This window comes from Lepidochelys kempii, chromosome 2, assembly GCF_965140285.1.
Source record: "Lepidochelys kempii isolate rLepKem1 chromosome 2, rLepKem1.hap1, whole genome shotgun sequence".
Taxonomy (NCBI): Eukaryota; Metazoa; Chordata; order Testudines; family Cheloniidae; genus Lepidochelys; species Lepidochelys kempii.
The window spans coordinates 192,230,113-192,255,391 of record NC_136381.1 but is presented as its reverse complement, the minus strand read 5'-3'; the positions used below and the strand labels follow the sequence as shown (position 1 = coordinate 192,255,391).

Genomic DNA, 25,279 nt, shown 5'->3' with positions numbered 1-25,279 from the left:
AGAGACTGGTTACAAGCTGAGTCATACACCAGACCCGGTGACAAGCCCCTATACAAGAAATACATCAAAATGCTTGATTAACTCCAGTTTTCTCTAGAAGGAAATGCATTACCAGTGACTGCCCCATTTCCGTTGAATACATGCAGAGCCACAAACAGAGCGACGGAAACAGAATTAACACACCTCAGGATTCACATTTCCAGTATAATTTTTATCCTCCTGCTGAACAGGAAAAGCAGTCTGTATTTTGAGTTTGAAATTGTCATCTTTGAAAATGTGAAGACTATACCTTCTGTGCACCCAAATAATGCAGAGGGATGCCTTTCATTTAGCTTGTTTTTCAGCTTTATGGCATCTGCCATTGTTATAAATAAGAACCTATAAATAATACCAGACATTTAGTTTGTGATTTTTTTATTTAGCAGGAAGCATCGGCAAATACTGGAAAAACTGAATGAGTTTAATAAGGGTTGGAACTGATCTGCAGTTTTAATTATTATACTGTGTTCAAAGTAACAGTAGTTCGAGGTGTTCTCATGTAAATGCACTTAATGAGCTACCCTTTCTGTCCACAAGCAGGCCAAGTTTCTGTCTTTTTTGTTTATGTGAATATGATGTTCCCAGATGGTTCCATACTGATAATTTTGGAATATGAAATCACACCTCCGTACCAAATACAAATCTGCTCCAGAGCCCAGTGCAATCAGTGGAAATACTCCCATTGAGTGGAGTTTTGGTCAGGCACATATGTGCTGTAGTACTTAAAGCATTCCTGAACTAATCCCCCAATATATATCACTCAGCTCTATAGCCTAAGTGACTTGGTCGTCCTTTTGCTAGTCCTCCGTACAAAGGATACCAGCACAATGGGTACTAATTAGCCCCCTTGATTGCTCTCTCAGGAGAGGTGCCAAAGAATAAACCCAAGTTCAGCAAAGCATTTAAGAATGTGCATAGCTTGATGCACAGGAGTAGTCCCCTTGTCTTGAGTCAGACTAGTCATGCTTAAAGTTACAGATATGCTTAAGTCCTTTGCTGAACCAGCCACTAAATGTGCACAGCGATCGAACTTGCACTCTCACTTGTAGGGACCGTTCTCGCAGGTCAGCCTTCTATCTGTAGACTGTCCTCAGGGCAATGCAGGGAAGCTTACATTGCTCTTCCTTTCTGAGCTATACCTGTGGATAAAGCGAGAACGTCACTTTATAGGGCTGTCACCAGAGGTGAAAGTGAGCCGGTAAGAGCTGGTGTGCCGTACTGGGACCGGCTTTCCCAGACAGCAGTTTAAATCCCTGGTGTAGCGGCAGTGGGGCTGCGGCGGGGATTTAAAGGGCCCTGGAGCTCCAGCAGTTGCTACCGCCCCGGTCCTTTAAATTCCTGCCTGAGCCCTGGGGTAGAGGCGGCGATGCTCTGAAGGGGATTTAAATGGCCCCGGAGCTCCAGCCACCACTACCGCCCCGGGCCTTTAAATCCCCTCTGGAGCTCTGCTGCCAAAGCCCTGGGATAGCGGTGGCGGGGCTCCGGAGGGAATTTAAAGGGCCAGGGCGGTAGCAGCAGCTGGAGCCCCGGGGCCCTTTAAATGCCTGATGGAGCCCGGCCACCGCTACCCCAGGGCTCAGGCGGGGATTTAAAGGGCTCGGGGCTCCAGCGAAGCCCCAGGCCCTTTAAAACTCTGCCAGAGCCCCAGGGTAGCGGTGGCAGTCAGGAGCCCCCAGGGCTCCTCAGTGATTTAAATGGCCCGGGGCTCTGCTGCGGTAGTAGCAACTGGAGCCCTGGGCCCTTTAAATCGCCCCCGAGCCCCGGGGCTTCCAGCCACCTCCGCAGCTGATCACTCGGGGGCGATTTAAAGGGCCCCGGGCTCCCAGCCGCCATGACCGCAGCTGGAGCCCTGGGCCCTTTAAATCAAGATTTAAAGGGCCGGGGGATTTAAGACCCTGCCTCTTCTGGTTAAGGCCACGCCTCTTCCGGTTGAGGCCATGCTCCCTGCTCAGGACTCCAGCGTACCGGTAAGTTCTCTAACTTACTTTCACCCCGGCTATCACTTCCACACTTTTTGCCAGCACTAAATTCATGATGAGTAAATTTAAAATAAGTGAAGATGGCAGTCAGAGTAGGCAGAAGAGCACAAGATCTAGAGATCCTAGTGCAAAAAACCACTATTAAGCCTTGGTACGTTTTCTTGGGAAAATAAAATGAGCTAAATGAGTCCTGGGACTCTTAACAAGAAACACATTCTAACCTCTAAAAGAAGGCAATACGCTTTTGTGTGTGTGTGTGTGTGTGTATATATATATATATATAAGAAACCTTGTTCAGATTTTTTAAATTTCTTAATTGAGCTAAGAGTTGTAGCCCCATGGTATATTTCACTATCTCTTGCTGCCGTGAATTGTTTGTTGTGACATTTATTGTTTATAGAGGAAGGTGAGCTTGAACCTGCTTTAAATACCCAAGATCATCTGTATTCAGTCTGATAATGAATTACATTCCACTACCGTACATAGCACAAATTAATACAAATATGTATTTTAAAGGCTCATTTTAAAGAAATGTCAAGTAGCCCATAACGTTTACAACATTAAGGAAATTGGATGCCTGTTACATCTTATTTTGTATGAAAAGCACGGATTTTTTCCTTGTTTTTCTAATGCTGTGCATGCACAATAAAACACAGATTGAGCTATTCAGATTTCAAGCTTGAAAAGGCTTAATAAGACAGTTGATTGTTGATTTTTGTCAATATTTTGCAAATGTGAGAATGTTTTCGCACATCATTAACGATAGTCTATTTCAATATTTAACATATCATTACAATGTTTAGTAAACCCAACATTCTGACACTGCAGGATTTACAGATATGCAAGAAAATAATTTAGCTAGCTAAAATGTAAATATTGTTCATTTGTTCACCAGGGCCTAGGTGGGACTACAAATGCATTCCTATTTGCTCCATCATTTTTGTCTTGCACAGATATGTTCACTAAGTTATCTAAGACTACAGTGTTTTCTGAAAAGAAAATCAGTGTTTCTTTTTCTCGTACATTTCTCGCACAATATATTTTAATTGTCATACTGTGCTATATTTGTTGCACATCATGCAGCATATGTAAGCCATTAAGGTGTAAATCTGGCCCTCTCCTGACCCACACAAGATATGGAAGGCCCTGAATACAGCAGGACTGGTATACAGTAGTTCCATCATGCATGGTGGGGGCCGGAGGGTGGGGTTCTGTGCAGGATGTCTGAATACCTTCATGAAGAATATTTGGGGAAGGAACTAGCGTATGCGGAACGATGGATGGGCATCTCCAGAACCCTCTGTAGTATTGCACAGCAGCCAAAAGGACTACTGCAGTCCTGAGCGTGCAGTAACGTCTGAGGAGTGACCACTGCTGCTTTGCAGCTTGTGGGAAACTGTACTGCCTTTCCACTCCCTTCATAGACCTCTCCCGAGCTCAGCCCATTTTGTCAGGTTGTCACTTGGATGCAAGCTTTGGGAGCAAGTCCTCAACACGTAAATTGTGCTCTATTGACAAACGATAACATTGGACATGGACAAGGTGTATGTTAAAAGCAGCGGGCATTCATTAGAAGTGAGGTAATTCATTAAACAAACACGTCTGCTGATTGTTACCAGAAGGAGACACTTGATACTAAAAAGAGAAGCTTTACCAATAGGAATATTGCAAACATTGTCTCGGGCTTTTTTATTACTATATTGATTTCTGTGTGTACAGTGTTGAAGATACAAATATTGAATAGTGAGGCATTCCTCAGCTATAAATGCAAGTACACGTCAACTCAAGGGCAATTATTTTGAAGTCAGACGTGGTTCAGGGAGGATTTTAAATTTGCAACATACTACCTGATACTAATTAAAGTAAATATTGGATTTTGCTATTTATATTCAATAAATGTAAAAAAATCTTTGTTAAGTTGTTAATGAAAATATTTTTAGGCAGTGAAGCTATGTTCAATTTTTAGGAAAAATTTCAGCTGGTAACATTATAGATTTGGTTAATATAATTCATTCATTTGTATGCCATTTCTCCATTTTTCATATGGCTGTATTGTTTTACAGGATCTAGTGAGAAGTTCCCTTAGCACATTGCTCTCCTGCAATATGCTTGCTATTACTCATGACAAGCCAAGTCCAACTTTTTGTTAGCTGACTCCATTAATCACTCTTTTGACATGACTTCAAGTATTTACAGCTTTGACAGAGTTGGCTCGTTTGTGACTAAAAAATAGGTCGTTGTACATCCAGTATTAACTTCTGGTGCACGATACCAAAAGATGATTTTTCCATTGTTCAAATAATTGTCTAGATTGATGGCACTGTCTTGTTAGTTAATTAAATGGATAAGTCTGTTCGTCTCTTCCTTTTTCTGATATTCAAATTCTAGTTTTTTGTGCTTATATGTGAATTTAATTTAAAAAGAAATGTTACTTTTTGTTTCTGGTAAAGGATATATACAGAAATTTCACCTGCTTCTGAGAATATAATATGTCAGCTTTCAAACTAGCTTTTTATGGGTAGGTCCCTGGGCCACAGAGAGACCCACAGAAATCAAGTCACCGTTTAAAATAAATAATAATCAGCTTTTACCCTCAATGACCAAAAAGTGGTATATACAATACTGCAGTTATTACCCTATTTTAAGTAAATCTTGTGTGATGACTGTGGGTAATTGTTGACTTTTAATGGCAGTAATTGTGTGGTGTATGGAAGGAAGCTACTATTCAGACATATCTGCATCTGGTCTAGTATAATAAATACAACAGACATTAATAGGCAAAGTAAATTGGGTCAAAAATCTATCTGTCTAATGTGTTGAGAATTTTTGCTTCATCTGGCTCAGAGATGGATGCTGTTGGACTGACAACTTATAGGAAGTCTTTGTACCTGTGACTGTGCTAAATGCCAGAATATTTACTAAATTAATTTTACCCAGGCCTCAGAATGTCAGCAGGTTTAGAAACAGTTTGCAATCTGGGGACTGTTGTCTGATCTTTTTTTTTAAGGCTCTGGACTGTGTCAGTTGTTACTAAGGACCTGGATACTAACAATTGTTTCAACTAAATCTAGAAAATAGATAAATACTGCCTGATTGAAATGGCCCCATGAGTGAAATTCCTGGGTCCATTAAATTATATATAATATTCTTTCTTGCTCAGCAAATGGGCAGTCCCTTAAAATGACCCATATGAAGAAATAAGGTGGGTGAGGTCATATCTTTTCAAATCTTTATTGACAAAGTAACATTCTAACAAGTTACCCAGGGTCTTCTGTGCTACAGCTATGCTGCCTATTGTATATGGTACAGTTTAGTAGTCTTACTGCAGCTTTCTTCAGCACTAGAACAGAGACAGATAATTGCTTTCAGCACTTTCATATCTAAGCATTGCAATATAATGGATTATGTTAATCAGTTATTGACCATTTTCTTTACTGATTTTTTTTAAATTACTTTGTTAATATTGATCATTGCTATTCAGACTGAGATTTTGTGGTAGGTGTGTAAAACTCATTCAGGGAGTAGAAACAGTGTATCATTGAACTATGAGCCCATCAGCAGAAATGTCCTATTATCCATCATTAAGGCTACGTTTTAGTCATGGGTATTTTTAGTAAAAGTCATGGACAGGTCATAGGCAGTAAACAAAAATTCACAGCCCGTGACCTGTCCATGACTTTTACTATATACCCCTGACTAAAACTTGGGCCAGGGGGCCACGGGTGCTCTGAGGGGGTGGGCCAGGGGCGCTGTGGGTGCTTGGGAGTGGCTCAGGACCCCTGATGGTGCTGGGGGAGAGACGGGCAGTGGCATGCGGCCTAGGACCCATGGTATGGGAGGGGGCGGGTGGCAGTGGCCCACAACCTGGGAACCCCATCTGGTGCTGGGGATGTGGTGGGGAATGGGTGGCAGCACACAGCCCGGGAACCTCGGGCAGCCCCTGAGCCAGCACTGGCCTCTGCAGAAGTCATAGAGGTCATGGAAAGTCACAGAATCCGTGACCTCTGTGATGGACATGCAGCCTGATCCATCATTATTAAATCTCACTCTGGAGCTTTTCCACCACACTCATACATGAGCACATGTGCGCTCTCTCTATCTCTCTCTCTGCTATGTATTTGCTTATGTCTGTACTTTGCTGAGTCTTATAGGATTTACCAAAACAGACCTTGAAAGTACATGGCAGCACAAAGCAGCTAAAATGTATTGGAGTATCTGGCTTTTAACTACTACTAGTACTTTTCTGAAGGGGAAGAGCTAAGGGGAGAACAGATCCCTAAATGACAAGCCTGTGACAGGAGGTGATGAGACGAAATCATCGGTATGTGATCTGGATTCCAGCACATGGCCTAAATCAAATGGCAGGACATGTTAAATGATTTTTTTGTCCTCAGCACTGGATGTGGAGCATGCAGGACAAAATAAAGATCTATTGTGTCTTTTCAATGAGTGTTTTATAATCTCAGAATTCAGGACTCTGCCAATAGAAGGTGCAGTACCACAGTTAGCTTTCAATTCACACTCCTTTCAAGAGCAGGTGTCAGCTTCAATTACTGTTCTACAAATTCATTTTAGTCAGTTAATGAAATCCTCTGGAGAATCATATTGATATTATTCTCCAGCTGTCTGTCGAAAGCCTTATATAACATGTTCCTTCTCACCCCATGGGAAAATTTGTTCCAAATATGCTTTAGACTTCACAGGTTGTTCAAGCAGGGCATCAGAGAGTTGTGTGTTATCAAGTTATGGTGCCATAATGCAGGAATTATGAAGTTATTAAGGATGTATTATTAAAATTATCATTGCATCTTCATGCGAAGAAATTTTCACTCGACAAAACAATGAAAGTCAAAATCCACTGGGCGCTGAAGGTGAAGGTAGATGCTAATCTTCCATAATTAAGGTTTTGTTCTTTTTGCTATTAAATAGTATCTTCTTGTCATTCCCACACAACCTTTTGTTCCCGAATGCTTGTCCTTGTGTATATTCCACGCTAGGTGGGTAAGCACCCCACTCACCTGATATTGGAGATTTTATTGTTAGTAGTGTCCATTTGGTCTGCATGCATACCCTGACTAGCCTTGTGCCTCATTCCAAGGGTATAAACTTTGGGGTGCGGCAGGACCAACCACCATTTGAGTTTCTTCTTACTGCCCTTGGCCTTGGTGTCCGCACTCCTTCAGCTTAGCTCATAGCCTTTTGTAACTAGTATTTTAGATTGCTTTCAGTACAGTTTTATATATATATAGTACAAGGTGGTGGAATATTGCCCTTTGGAACTGACACTTTAACAGTCCTATATAGTTTGAGGGAGTTTTCACTTCCATCATGACTCCCCTCTCTTTTTGTTGTTAGCTCCAGGCCAGTTTTCCTTGTAATACCCTAATCCCCCAGCTTTCAGTTTTGTGCATCTTATGAGGGAACCTTTCCCTGTAATGATGGTCATACATCCAGCCTTTTTTGTTTGGGGTTAGAGCCTGTTTTATAGTCAGTACTGGAGAGGCAATTGTTACCGGTGAAAGTCTCATATGCCACACCACTAGATGGGACTCAAGTTCATTAGAGACTTGTCGATCCTCTGGTACCATACACCTAATTTATACTAGTGCAGGTGAAGGATGTTAGGGATGTTCTATGGGATGAAGTGCTTGGTATTGGCTTCCATGGCACCGATAGTTTGCTTGGTGGCTTAAAAAAACCTAGGACTCTCTGAGCCTTAACTGATTTAGTGCGGGCCCCTATTTTAAAATGTTTGATACATTTTAATATTTGATCCCAAGCTGCATTCTAACATTGCAGCTACAGAACTAAATATCAGCTGAGTGCTTTTTGTTTTCTATGCCAAGAAGGCAGTTTAATGCTTACATGGAATTTGACATGAACAGTTTGCATTTTACAATAACTGAATTTCCTACAACTTATTCAGAAGCAGTGCTGAATGCTCACTAGTATGGTATAGATGATGTATTATTTTTGATGTCTATCAAATATATAACCACTTTCATCCCCATTTCATTATTCTGGTATCTCATATTGTTACTTCAGTCCAATATATAGACTAGTAACCCAAAGTACAGTTTCTTAAAGGGATTGGTGAAAACTACTTTGTTTTTAGAAGCAAACAATGCTGCTCATTCTTCTGGTGGAGGAAGAAAGGAGAATGCGGTTCAGTGGTTGCTATGATGCTAAATGAAATTTGGAAGCAAGAAGCTGAAAAACCCCTTAGCTGCAGATGTCTGCCATAGTTGCCTCACACAGGGACAAGCTGTTGGGCAATACTAACCCAGCTGTCAACACCCACAGAGGAGTGCTGACGCTAAGCATTAATCTTACTTTGCGGCTTTTGTCAGTGATACATAGTGATAGATATATTGTAATTGATCTCCAGACCAGCAGGAAAATGTTAATGGACAGGTAGTAATGCAGTCTTTTTCTATAGCCAAGACACAGATTCACAGGCTGACTAGTGGCAACTTCCACATTAGCCACTAGGAGAAGGTTTGTAAACATCACAGATTGCTGAGATTACACCATTCATATATTGTAAAATACTGGTGAATCACGTTAATGCCAGAGAGAGATCCACTGCAAACTATCACATGGCACATTAGAAAAAAGTAAAGGCCTGGCATCATAAATTTTATTTTGTACATTTGTTTTCACAGATGCAGCCTCGTTTTAATTTGAGAAGTATACTGGTAAACATACCATTGGGCCAGATCCTCAGCTGCTGTAAATTGGCTTAACTCCATTGACTTCCATGGAGCAAAACCAATTTATGCCAGGTGGAGAGCTGGCCCAGTATATTTTGTTAAAGTAACAAAAGCCTATTAATATAAGACCTCATTAATAGCACTGGGTTATTAATGCTTTGTCATCTCTTGGGGCAGGAAATGTTTTTGGTTCTGCATTTGTACAGCATAGCACATGACTAGTGTTCCTGAGTGCTATGCTAATACAAATAACAATAATGATACTTGGCTGAAAAATAAAGTGATGACACCATTACGGGGGAGGACTATTGGGTTTGCAAATGAGTGAAATAATAAATAATGCAACAACAGTGGATGCCAGATTATCAGAAAACAAGATCCACAGTTGTGTGCAAAACATATGTATGTGCACATACCCCTTTGCCTTTGTGACAACTAACAGAAGTTTCCAGATCACAGGCCCTGGTTCTCATGGGGGACTTCAATCACCCTGACATCTGCTGGGAGACCAATACAGCCGTGCACAGAAATCCACAAAGTTTTTGGAGAGTGTTGGGGACTTCCTGGTGCAAGTGCTGGAGGAACCAACTAGGGCCGTGCTCCTCTTGACCTGCTGCTCACAAACAGGAAGAATTGGTAGGGGAAGTAGAAGTGGGTGGCAACCTGGGCAGCAGTGACTCTGAGATGGTAGAGTTCAGGATCCTGGCAAAAGGAAGAAAGGAGAACAGCAGAATATGGACCCTGGACTTCAGAAGAGCAGACTTTGACTGCCTCAGGAAGCTGATAGGCAGGATCCCCTGGGAGGCTAATATGAGCGGGACAGGAGTCCAGGAGAACTGGCTGTATTGTAAGGAAGCCTTATTGAGGGCGCAAGAACAAACCATACTGATGTGCAGAAAGAAAAGCAAATATGGCAGGTGACCAGCTTGGCTTAACAGAGAAATCTTCAGTGATCTTAAACACAAAAAGGAAGCTTACAAGAAGCGGAAACTTGGACAGATGACTAGGGAGGAGTATAAAAATGTTGCTCGATAATGCCAGGGTGTAATCAGGAAGGCTAAAACACAACAGGAGTTACAGCTAGCAAGGGATGTGAAGGGTAACACCAAGGGCAAGTCATGACCAACCTGATTGCCTTCTATGATGAGATAACTGGCTCTGTGGAAACGGGGAAAGTGGGGGACATGATATATCTTGACTTTAGCAAAGCTTTTGATACGGTCTCCCACAGTATTCTTGCCAGCAAGTTAAAAAAAAGTATGGATTGGATGAATGAACTATAAGGTGGATAGAAAGCTGGCTAGATAGTCAGGCTTAATGGGTAGTGATCAATGGCTCGATGTCTAGTTGGCAGCCGGTATCAAGCAGAGTGCCCCAGGGGTCTGTCCTGGGGCCGGTTTTGGTCAGCATCTTCATTAATGATCTGAATGATGGGATGGATTGCACCCTCAGCAATTTTGCGGATGACACTAAACTGGGGGGAGAGGTAGATACACTGGAGAGTAGGGAATGGGTCGAGAGTGACCTAGACAAATTGGAGGATTGGGCCAAAAGAAATCTGATGAGGTTCAACAAGGACAAGTGCAGAGTCCTGTACTTAGGACAGAAGAATCCCACGCACTGCTATAGAAGAGTGAGGGGGGATTTGATAGCAGCATTCAAATGCCTGAAGGGGGGGTACCAAAGAGGCTGGAGCTAGGCTGTTCTCAGTGGTGGCAGATGACAGAATGAGGAACAATGATCTTAAGTTGCAGTGTGGGAGGTCGAAGTTTAATATTGGGAAAAACTATTTCACTAGGAGAGTGGTGAAGCACTGGAATGGGATACCTAGGGAGGTGGTGGAATCTACATCCTTCGACGTTTTTAAGGCGCAGCTTGACAAAGCCCTGGCTGGGTTGATTTAGTTGGGGGTTGATCCTGCTTTGAGCTGGGGGTTGGACTAGATGACCTCCTGAGGTCTCTTCCAACCCTAATCTTCTATGAGTGTGACCGCCACAGTGCACGCACAAATTGCGCATTTAACTTTAGACACTCAAGTGCCTTATCTGAATACAGAATTGCAATAACTGCCTGCACAAATGTAGTGCAGACTCCCATGCATGTGCCTCCATGGGACTTGACATGCGTGCCAAAACTAACATTAGCACGCTTTGATACAGGATCAGAGCTATACTGAGGACATTATTGATAGCAGCTCCCAATGATCTTGATTCGGGTGTCAGACTGGTTTTTACACCAGTGTAAATCTTTTGATTTCAGAGGCATTACCCTGATTTTTGAAGTTGGATAGTAAACTACATTTGAAATTTTCTGTCCTAGATTCCTCTCCCACCCCCCTCCAACACCCCTAGGAAATATACTTTATGGCAACTGCCTTTTCCTAGGATCTCAAGGCCAAATGGCACCTAATGATTTCTCTCGAAGAAGCAGATGTTAACATTTTTGACACATGCTCCTTTGTTGTCAGCCTTTCAACATTTGTTGCCTAATCCCATTGGTATGAATTTTATACAGATTAGCTTTCCTAGATGTTAATTTGTGTGCTCTCTCAACCTAAACAGAAAGGATATAGTCCACAGGTCACATTTATTAGCAGCAGCATGACTCCTGAGGTGCCCATTTACTTCATTTCACATCTCTAAATCGATGGGAGGGGCAAAGAATTAACCATGTTCCTTTTGAGAGGAAGAGAGCAGTCAATGAAAGGATTGATGCAGAAGGAATTACTTCAAAATATTTTCTCATTAATTTATGTTAACCCCTAGAAGTAAGTGCTGTAATATTGCTGCAGAAGATGGGTTAAAGTTATTTTCAAAAGGAAACCCTATTTAACTCTTTGAAATCAGCGATACCCCAGATAGCCATCATCTGAGCACTAGCTAATTTCCAAGGTTTTAATTTCTCCATTAATGAGTGACAGTGGCAGGGAGGAGTGAGGCTTTCTAGCTCTTGGAGACAGGGATGAGGCAAATCTCATACCTGTGGGGGCCACCAGACTGGCCCCATACCTTTCTATACTGTTTCCCATCTCCACCTGCTGGCAGTTCCTAACCCATCCCTTGTGTCAGGAATCAGCCAGGGAAGACAACAGAGCTGAAGAGCAGGTCAGAAGTGGGGATGAACAACATGGAAGGAACAAGGTGATAGCAGGAGTGAAGTAGGGAGGAGGTGTTCGGTTCCTGTTGTGTGCGAGATCAAAACAGTAATACGTTCTTCGGTTAAGGAACCTTTGGCATGAGCTGGGGGCTGATGCCATCTGTAAGGCCTACAGTGCATAATTCTATAATTTTTGGGGACTCCTTTATATTCTACTGAGGCTACTTAGTGTTTCCAGTTACATTCAGGAAAAAATAAATTGCAAACAAAACCTTTTTTCATAATTTTAACAGCCATTACTGCTTTCCAAGGACAACCAGAATTCACATTAAGAGTCGTTTAGAATCATGTCCCTTCTGGGCTCTTAGTACTCAATGCTAATATAACAGGGTGTTGGGTGATGTTGATTGTCCTCTGGACACGCACTGAACAGTCCCATGATATTGTGCACAAAGTTGTTTTCTCTGTTTATGTGCTGTGCCCTTCCCCGACTCTCTCCTTTCGTTATAGTGCTGACAGTATGAGGTTGTTCCTGCCCCTTCAGCTAGTTGTGCTGTCAAGTTAGGCTTAACAGCAACACCAGGGGGGCTACCAGCATGGCTTAGCACTGAAGCTGTTCATGTATAGAAGAGGGGAGTTTGATGCCCATTTCTGAACATTGAAACCAATATTCGTAAGGAAACCTTCAGTGGAGCTTGAACGCCCCACATGTATGCGAAGTGGTGCAGCTTGAAACCCTCATGCCAGCACCATGGTGCTACTTAGAGTTGCCAGGTGTCCAGTTTTCGACCAGAATGCCCGGTTCAAAAGAGACCCTGGTGGCTCCAGTCAGCACCACTGACCGGGCTGTTAAAAGTCCAGTCAGTGGCGCAGCAGAGCTAAGGCAGGCTCCCTGCAACTCCTGGAAGCAGCGGCATGCCCCCGCCCCCCACCAGCTCCTACACGCAGGGGCAGCCAGGGGGCTTCACGCGCTGCCCTCGCCCCAAGCACCGATTCCACAGCCCCCATGGGAGCTACGAGGGCAGCACCTGTGGACGAGGCAGCGCACAGAGCCATATGGCTGCGCCTCCGCGTTGGAGCCGGAGGCAGGACATGCCACTGCTTCCGGGAGCTGCTTGACGTAAGTGCCACCTGGAGCCTGCACCCCGACCCCTTCTCGTGCCTCAGCCCTGATCCCCCTCCCACCTTCTGAACCCCTCAGTCCCAGCCCGGAGCTCCCTCCCACACCCTGAAGCCCTCATTTCTGGCCCCACCCTGGAACCCACAGCTCCAGCCCAGAGCCCATACTCCCCTCCCACTCCCCTGCCTCAGCCCGGAGCCCCTCCCACACTCTGAAGCCCTTGGCTCCACCCCCCCAGCCTGGAGCACCCTCCTATACCCCAAACCCCTCATCCCCATCCCAGAGTCTGCACCCCCAGCTGGAGCCCTCACCCCCCCACACACACCACCTGCCCCAGCCCGGAGACCCCCCAACCCGGAACCCCCTCCTGCCGCACAAATCCCTGGCCCTACCCCAAAGCCTGCACCCCCAGACCGAGCCCTCACCCCCTCCCGCACCCCAACCCCCCTGAGCCAGCCCGGTGAAAATGAGCAAGTGAGTGAGAGTGGGGGGATGGAGTGAGTGGGGGGTGGGGGCCTCAGCAAAGGGGCGGGACATGGGCAGGGCTTCAGAGGAGGGGCGGGGCAAGGGTGTTCGGTTTTGTCTGAGTAGATACTTGGCAACCCTATGGCTACTGTGATTCCTCCCTCTGTGAGACAGCAAATGTAGAAGGGCATGCTCAGCCCTGTAATGGCAGAGGGCAGCTCCTGCCTACCACTGAAGGGATAGATTAGATATTCCCAATGCCATGAGGGTGCTGATTCCCAAGGTGCAAGTGTCAGATGCAATATGTGACAAAGGCCCAATAGGAGGGACACCAAAAGATTTCTTCTTGCTAGAACCTTTAAATGGTTTCTGAGTCATTTCTTTAGTATATGGGACTTTTTATTAGCTTGATGATATACTCATCTGGAGTACTGTGTCCAGTTTTGGGCCCCACACTACAAGAAGGATGTGGATAAATTGGAGAGAGTCCAGCGAAGGGCAACAAAAATGATTAGGGGTCTAGAACACATGACTTATGAGGAGAGGCTGAGGGAGCTGGGATTGTTTAGCCTGCAGAAGAGAAGAATGAGGGGGGATTTGATAGCTGCTTTCAACTACCTGAAAGGGGGTTCCAAAGAGGATGGCTCTAGACTGTTCTCAATGGTAGCAGATGACAGAACGAGGAGTAATGGTCTCAAGTTGCAGTGGGGGAGGTTTAGATTGGATATTAGGAAAAACTTTTTCACTAAGAGCGTGGTGAAACACTGGAATGCGTTACCTAGGGAGGTGGTAGAATCTCCTTCCTTAGAGGTTTTTAAGGTCAGGCTTGACAAAGCCCTGGCTGGGATGATTTAACTGGGAATTGGTCCTGCTTCGAGCAGGGGGTTGGACTAGATGACCTTCTGGGGTCCCTTCCAACCTTGATATTCTATGATTCTCTCCATTGTATAGAATTTTTAACACTAAAAGGTACAGGCCATCAAATGTGCGGAACGTGGGTATCTTGGGGAGTAAAATGAATGACAGCCCTCCAGAGGAGGGACACTTGAGACTGAGAGGTATGTTGAGAGCACTAGTACACAGTGGCCCCAGGAGAATAGATACTACCAATTTATGTAAATATATTACAAATAAATTAACATGTCAGATAAAGCCCTCAAGATATATAAAGAAACCTTATTCAAGAACGCCTGGTTGCCAGAATGAATTTCTCGGGCAAATCCTCTAGAACAGTAGCATCTGTTCATTACTGAAATACTGACAAAGATACACAAATGCCCTTGGGAGGACAGGCTGCACTATAAAACTGCTGCTAACCGTAATCAGTTAGGGTTATATTAGCAAATTTCTGGAATTTCTGCAAGGGAATCCCATTTGGCCTGCTGCTATTTTGGCCAACTGCAGAAAATCATTGCTTCTAATGGGGGAAACCATGCAACTCTGATAGTAAAACAAACAAAATAAACTCAGAGAAGATTAAGTTTGCATGCTTCAATGTTCAAAAGAAAAGAAATGACAAATATAGGGTTGCACATGCAGCCACAACTCGTATAACTCTGTCCCGCTGTGCGGAGGTATTATGATGCAGTCTCATACAATCACATACTCTTGCTCAAATGATACACTATCCGTTATTTACTTTAAAAAAGAACTTGATTGCACCTGGAGCAGTGGTTTCCAGGGCCCCTTATGAGCCCCCTCTCTTAAAATTATTCAGGCTGGATGCTATGCTGTATGTTTCAGCATACTTTTCAGGAACAAAGTATAAATATTTCTATCACAATGACTTTTAATGCTGTATTAGGCCCCCAATCCTGCAATGAGCTCTGCATGACTTCTAAAGTTCGACAGTTTTAAATCAGCAGTCAGCATAACTTATATCCAAAAGTTTTAAGGGAGCTCGGTGGACCAATAATATTGATTTTCAGTAAGTCTTGGAACAACAGGGACGTTCCCGAAGACTGGAAGAACGCTAATGTTGTGCAAATATTTAAAAATGGCAAATGGAATGAGCCAGGCTTATGTCTTATGCCAGGCTTATAGGCTTGTGTCTCAGGGTGCTCACTCCCCTTGGACAGTGCCTCCTCCTGGCTGCTCTGGGAAGAGTTCTCTTCTAGGTCCGACACCTCCCCTTGCAGTCTCTCCACCTGTCCTCTCTTTCACTCCGTGGCCCCTTTCTCACACCGAGAGCTGCAGGTTTCCTTTTTGTGACGGCCCTCTGCTCAGGTCACCGTTTGGTTCCCCCCTCTGGACCTGCTGCCCTGGTACTACCACTTCATCGGTAGGGGAACCTGGGCCTGCCCACTACTCCGGGTTCTAGCCCAGGGACCCTGTGACATGCAGTCAAGGGCTGCTCAGGCCCCAGCCTCACTGTTCGTTTCCTGGGCTGCTTCCTGTCCACCTCCCAAAGGCTTTCTTCTCACCCCTTCTCTCTGAGTATGCCCTTCCCTCAGAGTCAGTGTGCGGCTCTTTCCCTGGGTTCCCTCCTTCCCTCTCTTATGCACAGAGGGTGGCTGCAGACTTCCTCACTGCCACCATTTCTCTTTCCAGCTTCCTGGCTTTATATTAACCCAGCTACTCCTGCTCAGCTGAGCTCCACCTTCCAATCAGGGGTTGCTTGTCCAGCCTAAGCCCCTCACATGTGGCCTGTCTCTCTAACTGGCCCTTTCTCAGCTATGGTGTGAGGTGAACATCCCATCACAGTCTGCCAGTCTGACATCAATCCCGGACAAGATAATGGAGCAGTTGATATGGGACTCGGTTAATGAAGAATTAAAGGAGGGTACTATAATTAATGCCATTCAACATGGATTTATGGAAAATAGATTCTGTCAAACTAACTTGATAGCTTTTTGATGCGATAATAAGTTTGATAACAGTAATAGTGTTGATGTAATATACTTAGCCTTCTTCAAGGCATTTAACTTGGTACTGCCTGACATTTTGATTAAAAAACTAGAAAGATATAAAATTAACATGGCACACATTAAATGGCTGGCTAACTGAGGTCTCAAAATGTAACTAAACAGTCATTGAACAGGTGTGTTTTTAGTGGGGATCCTTCAGGGATTGGTTCTTGGCTGTATGCTATTCAACATTTTATTAATGACCTGGAAGAAAACATAAAATCATCACTGATAAAGTTTGCAGATGAACAAAAATTGGGGGTGTGGTTAATAATGAAGAGGATGGGTCACTGGTTCAAAATTATCTGGATTGCTTACTAAGCAATATGCATTTCAATATGGCTAAATGTAAATGTATACATCTTGAAACAAGGAATATAGGATACTTACAGTAGGAGGGACTCTATTCTGGGAAGCAGTGATTCTGAAAAAAGATCTGGGGGTCATGGATAATCAGCTGACCATGAGCTCCCAGCATGATGCTGTGCCCAAAAGGGCTAACGCAATGCTTGGCTGCATAAATGGGAATCTCAAGTGAAACTAGAGAGGTTATTTTACAGCCGTATTTAGCACTGGTGTGACTGCTGCTAGAATACTGTGTCCAGTTCTGGTGTCCACAATTCAAGAAGGATTTTGATAAATTGGGAAGAGTTCAGAGAAGAGCTATGAGAACGATTAACATGCTGTGTAGTGATAGACTCAAGGAGCTCAATCTATGTAGCATCATAAAGAGAAAGTTAAGAGGAGGCTGATTACAGTCTGTAAGTACCTACATGGAGAACACGTATTTAACAATAGGCTCTTCAATCTAACAGACAAAAGTATAACACAATCCAGTGGCAGGAAGTTGAAGCTAGATGAAGTCAGACTGGAAATAAGGTGTTAACTTTTAACAGTGAGGGTAAGTAACCACTGGGATATCTTACCAAGGGTCGTGGTGGAGTCTCCAATTTTTAAAACGAGATTGGATGTTTTTCTAAAAGATCTGCTTTAGGAATTATTTTGGGGAAGTTCCAAATCTGTGTTACATTAGATGATGACAGTGGTCCCTTCTGCCTGGGAACCTATGAAATCTATAAATGAATCCACATGGATTATTGAAGGCTCTAGGACTAAGTTTGTTTTCCAAGTGGTGCTACCTCCCTTCTTGGTCATCTTTATGAGAAAGCTGTTTTGTTCAAAAGGTAAAATGAATAGAGTCCCCTCTGCAAACACATGCACCCAGGCACATGGGTTTATGACAGCCTAAAGAGGAAAGTTACTGCAAGATCCTCTTGTTATAATATTGGTAGCATGACACCGACCATAGCCCTGTCTGTTACTTGTGGATTTTTACATGTATCATTATTTTTTTTTTAATCAATGAGTAATCTTACAATGGTCAACTGGAATCTTTGTGTAAGTCAGTATTAGGTAACCATGAGTGTATTTTTCATCGCTGAAGTACAGAGAGCCCGTCTGATTAAAAAGGGAGGGTGTTGTTATAGTAGAAGAATAATGTGTGTTCAGTTCTCATTGCATCTTGTACAACAATTTTTTGATAAAAGTTTAAGGGATGATTTATGAATAGTGAATGTTCACAATATAGCCACTGGCAAATTGTTTAATGTATTTTTTTATAAAATCCAGAGGCTGTAAATGTGTCTGTATGAACTGGAATCACTGTAGAATGTGTTATAAAGTAGTTTATCAAATTAGACATTAAGAGTGAAATCCTGGCTTCATTGACAATGATGACAAAAATCTCACTGACTTCAGTAGTGCCAGGATTTCATCTCAGGACTTTTGTTCATATTAAAAATGTCGATAGGGAAATTCCATAATAAGCTTTGTTCTATGCAAATTATGTACATAGTTACACTTTGATCTTAAGCTGAAAGCCATTTTGTTTTAGCCCTACAGTAATTTACCAAATGAATGTCTCTTGCTACATGTTTCAATATGTAAAATGGATTAACTTGTGAGTAACTTCTATGTAACATTTTTCTGTAGATCAGCAATTCAGAAGCTGGGAGCAGAAGTATTTGAAAAGGTTTACAGCTATCTCAAGAAAGCAAGACAGCAGAATGCAAGTGAAGACGAGATCCGGGAATGTCTGGAGAAAGTGGTTTCTAGAGCAAGTGACTGTTTTGAAGTGGATCAGCTTCTCTACTTTGAGGATCAGCTGCTTGCCTTAGCTCCAGTGTAAAATGTACATTAGAAATGGACAACACTGGTGATATGTGAAAATGCTGAGCTACACCCTTACGGGCCAGCAAACAAGTACTGTATTATTGGGGGTCAGAAAGGTGTCCATCGTGGTGACAATCTTTTTTCCCCATTTGTTTTATTGCATCAAGAAGTGTATTTCCTTAGGTCCAGATTTTTCACCCACGGGTTGTTCCCATTGACTTTAATGGTGCACGATCAGGGTCCCAGTGAGGTCAATGGGAGTTTTGCCATTGATTTCTATAGTAGCAAGAGTGGTCTTTGATCCAGCAAGACATTAAGCACATACTTAAATGCTTTGCTGGATTTTGCCTTGGACAGCAGTATGTATATATGAGTGTGTTTGTGTGTTTATATACACATACGTGTGTATATATGGTTACTCAATTATCAGAAATCACACATTAGTTATTGCTTTGTTGAAGGCCTGTATTTCACCTGAGTGCCCTTTGAAAGAGCCATGCAAAAGAGAGAGAGAGAGACATGAAGCCTGACCTAAAGGCTGCTGAAATCCATGAAAATATTTCCATGAACTTCTGTGGGTTTTGGATCAGGCCCATAGTGTACAACTAGAAAAATAAATCCATTTTAGCTTGTTCACAGATCTTGTTAACTTTTTATCTCCATATTTATGTTGCCTGTTCTAAAAGCACAACACTTGTAGTTATATCAAATACCCCTCACCACGCTCATCATAACACCTTACCTTCTCTTCCTAACATTTTTCCTTTTCGTTCTGCATGCTGATCACCTTTACTGCTACTTGTTAAACTCTAAACACGGAATAAATGCCACACTGTATAACAGGTTCTCATATGAGCCTTGGGCCAAATTCACTTTAGACTCCCAGCCCCCATCGGACTCCTCACATTGCCTGTTCATGTGCAGCACACTGCAATCCTTTAAATGTACTCAGGCGGGGAGTGGGCAACAGTGGCCTTCAAAATCATTGCAATTTGATCTTAGGCAGGCCATTATGGCTGGGAGCTGCAGCTACTTAGCACTTCTGGAAAGAAGGTCACCCACTAACTTCTCTATGCCTCAATTTGCCAATTTGTAAAATGGGAATAATGATACTTCTTCTGGTGTGTGGCTTCTGATGGCATAAACAATGAATTAGGTGTTGGTATCTATCTCAGTGATTGTAATAACTGGTGTGGTAACACACTTTTATCCGTGCCAAGCAAAGTGATGTGTATGATCATAGTCCAGCATATATCAGAGGCAGTTGATAGCACTCTCAGAAAAGAGCAAGCTGGTTTTCAGAAAGGGCGTGGATGCAGAGAGCAGATCTTCACTCTACGAAACGTAATAGAATGGTGCTTAGAATGGCAATGGCAACTCTACATAAATTTCATAGACTTTGAGAAGGCTTTTGATAGCATTCACAGGAGCAGCCTATGGCGCATTCTGTGGGCATGTGGAATTCCTTTTCGTATAATCAACGTCATCAAACGCTTCTATTTCAACTTTACATGTAGTGTTGATTACAGTGAGCTCAGTTTTGAAGTCAAAACAGGAGTACGTCAGGGGTGTGTCATGTTTGCAATCCTCTTCAACATTGCCATCAACTGGGTAATGCAGCTTACAACAGAAGACATGTCAAGAGGCATTAAATGGACACTCTTCTCATCACTTGGAGACCTGGGCTTCACAGATGATCTCGCTCTCCTATCACATACCCAACAACATATACAAGAAAAAACAACACAACTCAACGCATTCAGCCAGCAAATTCAACTGAAAAAAGACAGATATCATGACCTTTAATATTGCCTCACCATCACCAGTACAGATAGAGGATTATGTTCTCACCAATGTAGAAACATTCACATACTTGGGCAGCACCATTAGTTAGGTCAGTGGAACAAGCCAGGACATCCAGAAAAAAAACAATAAAGCCAGGAACACCTTCAGGAGCTTAAATACAGTCTGGAAATCATCAAAATACACCACCAAAACCAAATTCAAGATTTATCAGAGCTGTGTACTTTCAATACTACTTTATAGTGCAGAATGCTAGGAAATGAGAAAGTATGGCATGTCCAAACTGTCTTCATTCCATACAACCTGCCTTAGAAAAATCTCCATATCTTTTGGCCCAGAACAATCTCAAGCCAAGATCTATTGACACAGTGCAGCCAAGAGGATCTGAGCACCATCATTGCCAGGAGGCATTGGAGATGGATCAGTGCTTTGGATGAAAACTGATTCCATCACCAGAATAGCAGTAAGATGGACACCTGAAGGCAAGGAAAAAGGAGGCCACTTGAAAACAACATGGTGAAGAGCTGTGGAAGCCGAGCTGAAAAACCTGGGGCACAGCTGGGGAACCACTAAAAGACTTGCCAGAAACAGACGGGAGTGGAGGAGCTTCGTCACTACCCTAAACACCAGAGGCGTAATAGGAACATGATGATGATCTCTCTCTATCATGGCAGCATCATCCAGAGATATCAAAAGCATCCGTCCACCATCAAGAGGATCAAGTGGGCAGTCCATAAGCAGATGGCACGCTGTTTTCTCTTGAGATCCCCAGGGGCAGGATGGGGAGCTCAAGAAGCTCCAGTGGTAAGATGCAAGTTAAATGGCCTGTGAGCACAACATATCTTGTAACGAGGAAGGCTCTTTTGGCTCATATGGTTGTTCTGAGGGGCATGTGAGTGCTCATCCAGAGAGACTATGGGACACAGATCTGAGTTGTCTATCTGCTAAGAAATGCGCCAGCAATCCAAAATATATTCCCTCACCACCTGTTGCTGTTCCTTAGAAAGGTCGCATCTGATGTATTGTCTGAGAGGCTCAACTATTTTAGAGAAGGGGGATCTTGACTTTGGCTAGCATGTATGATGTGACTTTGAGATGAAATTGTGAAGTAAGCTGTCTAGATAGTTGGCTGTGTGCAGTAATGTGGCCAGGGTCCTGCCCTCACACCTAATCACGGCAGGAGCAATGTCAGACGAGACAGGAATGTTGGACACTGGAGTCGTCCGGGTTGCACCAGTGATGATGCAAAGGGCAGAGTGGATCATTGAGTCCAACTTTCCACGATGACTTCTGGACCTCATGCTGCCACACACTATTGAACTGCTGCAATAACTAGAGCTTTGGTAGATGTCCACAAGGTTGCAATGCCAGCACCTCGCGAATTGCCACCAAGCCTGCAGAGAAGTGCAACGCTTGATTTTAGCACATCTTCTTGATGTGCTGTCAGAAGGACAGAGAGTAGTCATGCTTTATAATGATAGTGGCCCGCCTTTGTAAAGTGCTTTGAGATCCTTGGAAGGAAGGTGCTGTAGAAGTGAAGTATTATTAGTCCACTTTAGTATTAAAACAAACTGCAGAAACAAAGAATTTGCCCACATAGCGAAACAAGGTAAGGCATTATGATCCCTCCAGAGCAAGCCAATTGGAGTTTTTATTAAGAACACAGATCAGGGTGGAGGCTGACCTCCAGTGTGAACTTTCAAAGTAGGGGTCCAAAGTCCTGTTTCTCACTTGTGGTGATTAGTGACCATACACTGAAGTCGTGGCTCTAGGTCAGGACGGCTTGAAGGTCCTTTTACATTATCTAGCATGGTACATATGGCCCCCCTCACCACAGTGGCTGGGCACCTGTTTCTGTTCCTGCACATCATTTCTATTAAACCTGTTAAAAGCTGAAGTAGCCAAAGCACAGGCAGCAACTTTCCCCAGGATATGGGAGAAATGCCTGGGGCCTGCAAGAGCCAACTAGCTAGAAAAGCAACCAGTAAATAATTTATATATCGCAATATTGCTGGGGGGCATTCTGCACCAAAACATTAAAAATTCTGCTCCCAATATTTTAAAATTCTGCAAAATTCTGCCGATTTTATTTGTCAAAATAACACAACATAACCACACCAGTTTCGATTATTTTGGTAATTTGTTTCAAAATATCTGTCATCAAGCATGTCTGTAACAATACAAAAATTCCCCCAGGAGTAGAGAGTTAAAGAAACCCCTATGACAACCCAGTTCCTGTTTCTCTGCTCCTTTCCCCTCCCCAGAGCCCAGCTGGGGGGCCCCTGCAGCCAATATACCCAAATGCTCTCCTCCCCAGAGCCCAGCCATGGGGCCCCACTAGCCCAGATATCCGCACTCCCTCCCCTGCAGAGCCCAGCCATGGGTCCCCCAGCCCAGACACCCACCCCCTCTCCCCCAGGAGCCCAGGGATCCAGAGGGAGAAACAGCCTGATGCTTGGTCCCAGGCTTATGTGGAGTTTCCTGCATGCTGCTGTCTCTTTCCCTCAGAGCATGCTGGGAACTGCAGGTGCCAGGAACCCTCTAGCTCCCTTCCCCAGCAGTGTCTTCTATGTGCAAGCTGGACTCTGCCAGGTCCAGCAGCCCCTAGTGGTAGCTAGCAGCACTGCAGTCCATGGCTGTGGGAGAAAGGAAATTCTGCGTGCACAACATTAATTTCCGCAAAATTCTGCATTGCGCAGGGGCGTAGAATTCTTCCAGGAGTAATAGCAAGAAGGAAGCCCAAGGAAGACAACCTTGCCTGCTGTACATATCTCCAACTGGCTGTGGTCCAAAGTAAGTTACTCCAGCACCTTGAAAACAGACTCTGTAAGTAATAGATGGCTTTTATGAATGCTGAATATTGGAGTCATCAACCCTTTTAGAAAACAGGTTTTTCCAAGAGCAAGTAAAAAAGAACTGCATGTGGGTGTACCATGCCCTCTGTAGCAGTCAAGCACTTAGAAATTCATTAAGGGTCTAATCTTTGAAGTTTGGAAATCATGTTTTGTCCAGACCGCCAGTCCTCAGGCAAATAATCCCGCTCTGATGTGACGAATTCTTGCTTGACGTACATTTAAAAGAGATCCTAATGGCTTTTAAAGCTGTTTTGGTCAAATTCAATTTGAACAAATTCAGGCTGTTTCAGACCAAAGAGGTGAATGGTGATTTTAGGAGCTGCATTATATATAAACATATACCAGGAGGATTGACACTTAACATCCTAGAGTAGACGGACAGATGTTATATAATGTCAGGTAGAACTACCTTTGTCAAGTTTGGCTGATGAAGTGGTCTCCTGGTGCATTTGTTTCAAAGACACTGGTCTCAAATACAGTGGTGTTAATTAAAACACAATGCTGGTGTCATAAATATAAAGGGAAGGGTAAACCCCTTTAAAATCCCTCCTGGCCAGGGAAAAGCTCCTCTCACCTGTAAAGGGTTAAGAAGCTAAAGGTAACCTCACTGGCACCCGACCAAAATGACCAATGAGGAGACAAGATACTTTCAAAAGCTGGGAGGAGGGAGAGAAACAAAGGGTCTGTGTGTCTGTCTATATGTTGTTTCTGCCGGGGATAGACCAGGAATGGAGTCTTAGAACTTTTAGTAAGTAATCTAGCTAGGTATGTGTTAGATTGTGATTTCTTTAAATGGCTGAGAAAAGAATTGTGCTGAATAGAATAACTATTTCTGTCTGTGTATCTTTTTTGTAACTTAAGGTTTTGCCTAGAGGGGTTCTCTATGTTTTGAATCTAATTACCTTGTAAGGTATCTACCATCCTGATTTTACAGGGGGGATTTCTTTATTTCTATTTACTTCTATTTCTATTAAAAGTCTTCTTGTAAGAAAACTGAATGCTTTTTCATTGTTCTCAGATCCAAGGGTTTGGGTCTGTGATCACCTATGCAAATTGGTGAGGCTTTTTATCCAACATTTCCCTGGAAATGGGGGGTGCAAGTGTTGGGAGGATTGTTCATTGTTCTTAAGATCCAAGGGTCTGGGTCTGTAGTCACCTAGGCAAATTGGTGAGGCTTTTTACCAAACCTTGTCCAGAAAGTGGGGTGCAAGGTTTTGGGAAGTATTTTGTGGGGAAAGACGTTTCCAAACAGCTCTTCCCCAGTAACCAGTATCTGTTTGGTGGTGGTAGCGGCCAATCCAAGGACAAAGGGTGGAATATTTTGTACCTTGGAGAAGTTTTGACCTAAGCTGGTAAAGATAAGCTTAGGAGGTTTTTCATGCAGGTCCCCACATCTGTACCCTAGAGTTCAGAGTGGGGGAGGAAACTTGACAGCTGGTAAACTCTGTAGGCAGGTTATCAGTTCTGTCATTCTTCCATAATTGAATCTAGTACAAAAGAGAAGTGGTCAGTTTTGAATGAACAAAAGATTTACTGAAAAATGGTCTTAGAGAAGTTTAGGGCCTCAGAAGTGCGAGAGAGAGAGAGAGAGAGAGAGAGAGAGAATGCACTATGCACAGTACTACAAACTGCATTGGGAAATGTACCAGCCTAGGTAGGCATTTAACTGGCTTCCACTCTCTACCATAAACAGGTCAATACATAATGGGGCATAATGCAGAGTTCTCTGCTATCCTAATAACATATTTATGGAACTAAAGAAATAGATCAAACCCATCACATCATCATCCTGAAAGCTATAAGACAACACTCAACAGGTCACTTTTTAAAAGTCTCTTCTCACAGTATCATGCCCTGTAAAAGACACGTGCTTAAATTTGCAACTTAGGTTTTAAACTAAGAAAGGATTATGTCCTTATCTCTTTTTAGCTGAAATCTATTGTTCTATTAAACACGTACACAGTCTCATTTCCAGCAAGATCCTCTTATTGATATTCATTAGTAGAAATCTGACAAGGATGGGGAAAAACTAGTAATACTGGTGCTACTTGGTCAAGAACAGACTAGCGGCTTTAAATGAATTGTGGAGACATTACAGGCTAGATCCATAAAGGGATTTAGGTGCCTAAGT

At 43.3% G+C, this 25,279-nt stretch overlaps 1 protein-coding gene across 11 annotated transcripts in view; it reads left to right on the top strand.

The window, feature by feature from the left end:
• The window catches only part of NEK11 (NIMA related kinase 11), a 189,900-nt gene extending 165,880 nt beyond the window's left edge, over positions 1-24,020 (top strand). For 10 of the 11 annotated variants that reach the window (XM_073333276.2, XM_073333277.2, XM_073333268.2 and 7 more), the window contains one exon: positions 18,311-24,020. In XM_073333276.2, the coding sequence (XP_073189377.1) occupies positions 18,311-18,506 (196 nt within the window). In that variant the 3' untranslated portion in view covers positions 18,507-24,020. Of the gene's footprint in view, positions 1-17,133; positions 17,219-18,310 lie in introns of those variants that run through there. The other variant, XM_073333278.2, reaches the window with a different exon arrangement.
• The last annotated feature ends 1,259 nt before the right edge of the window (positions 24,021-25,279 follow it).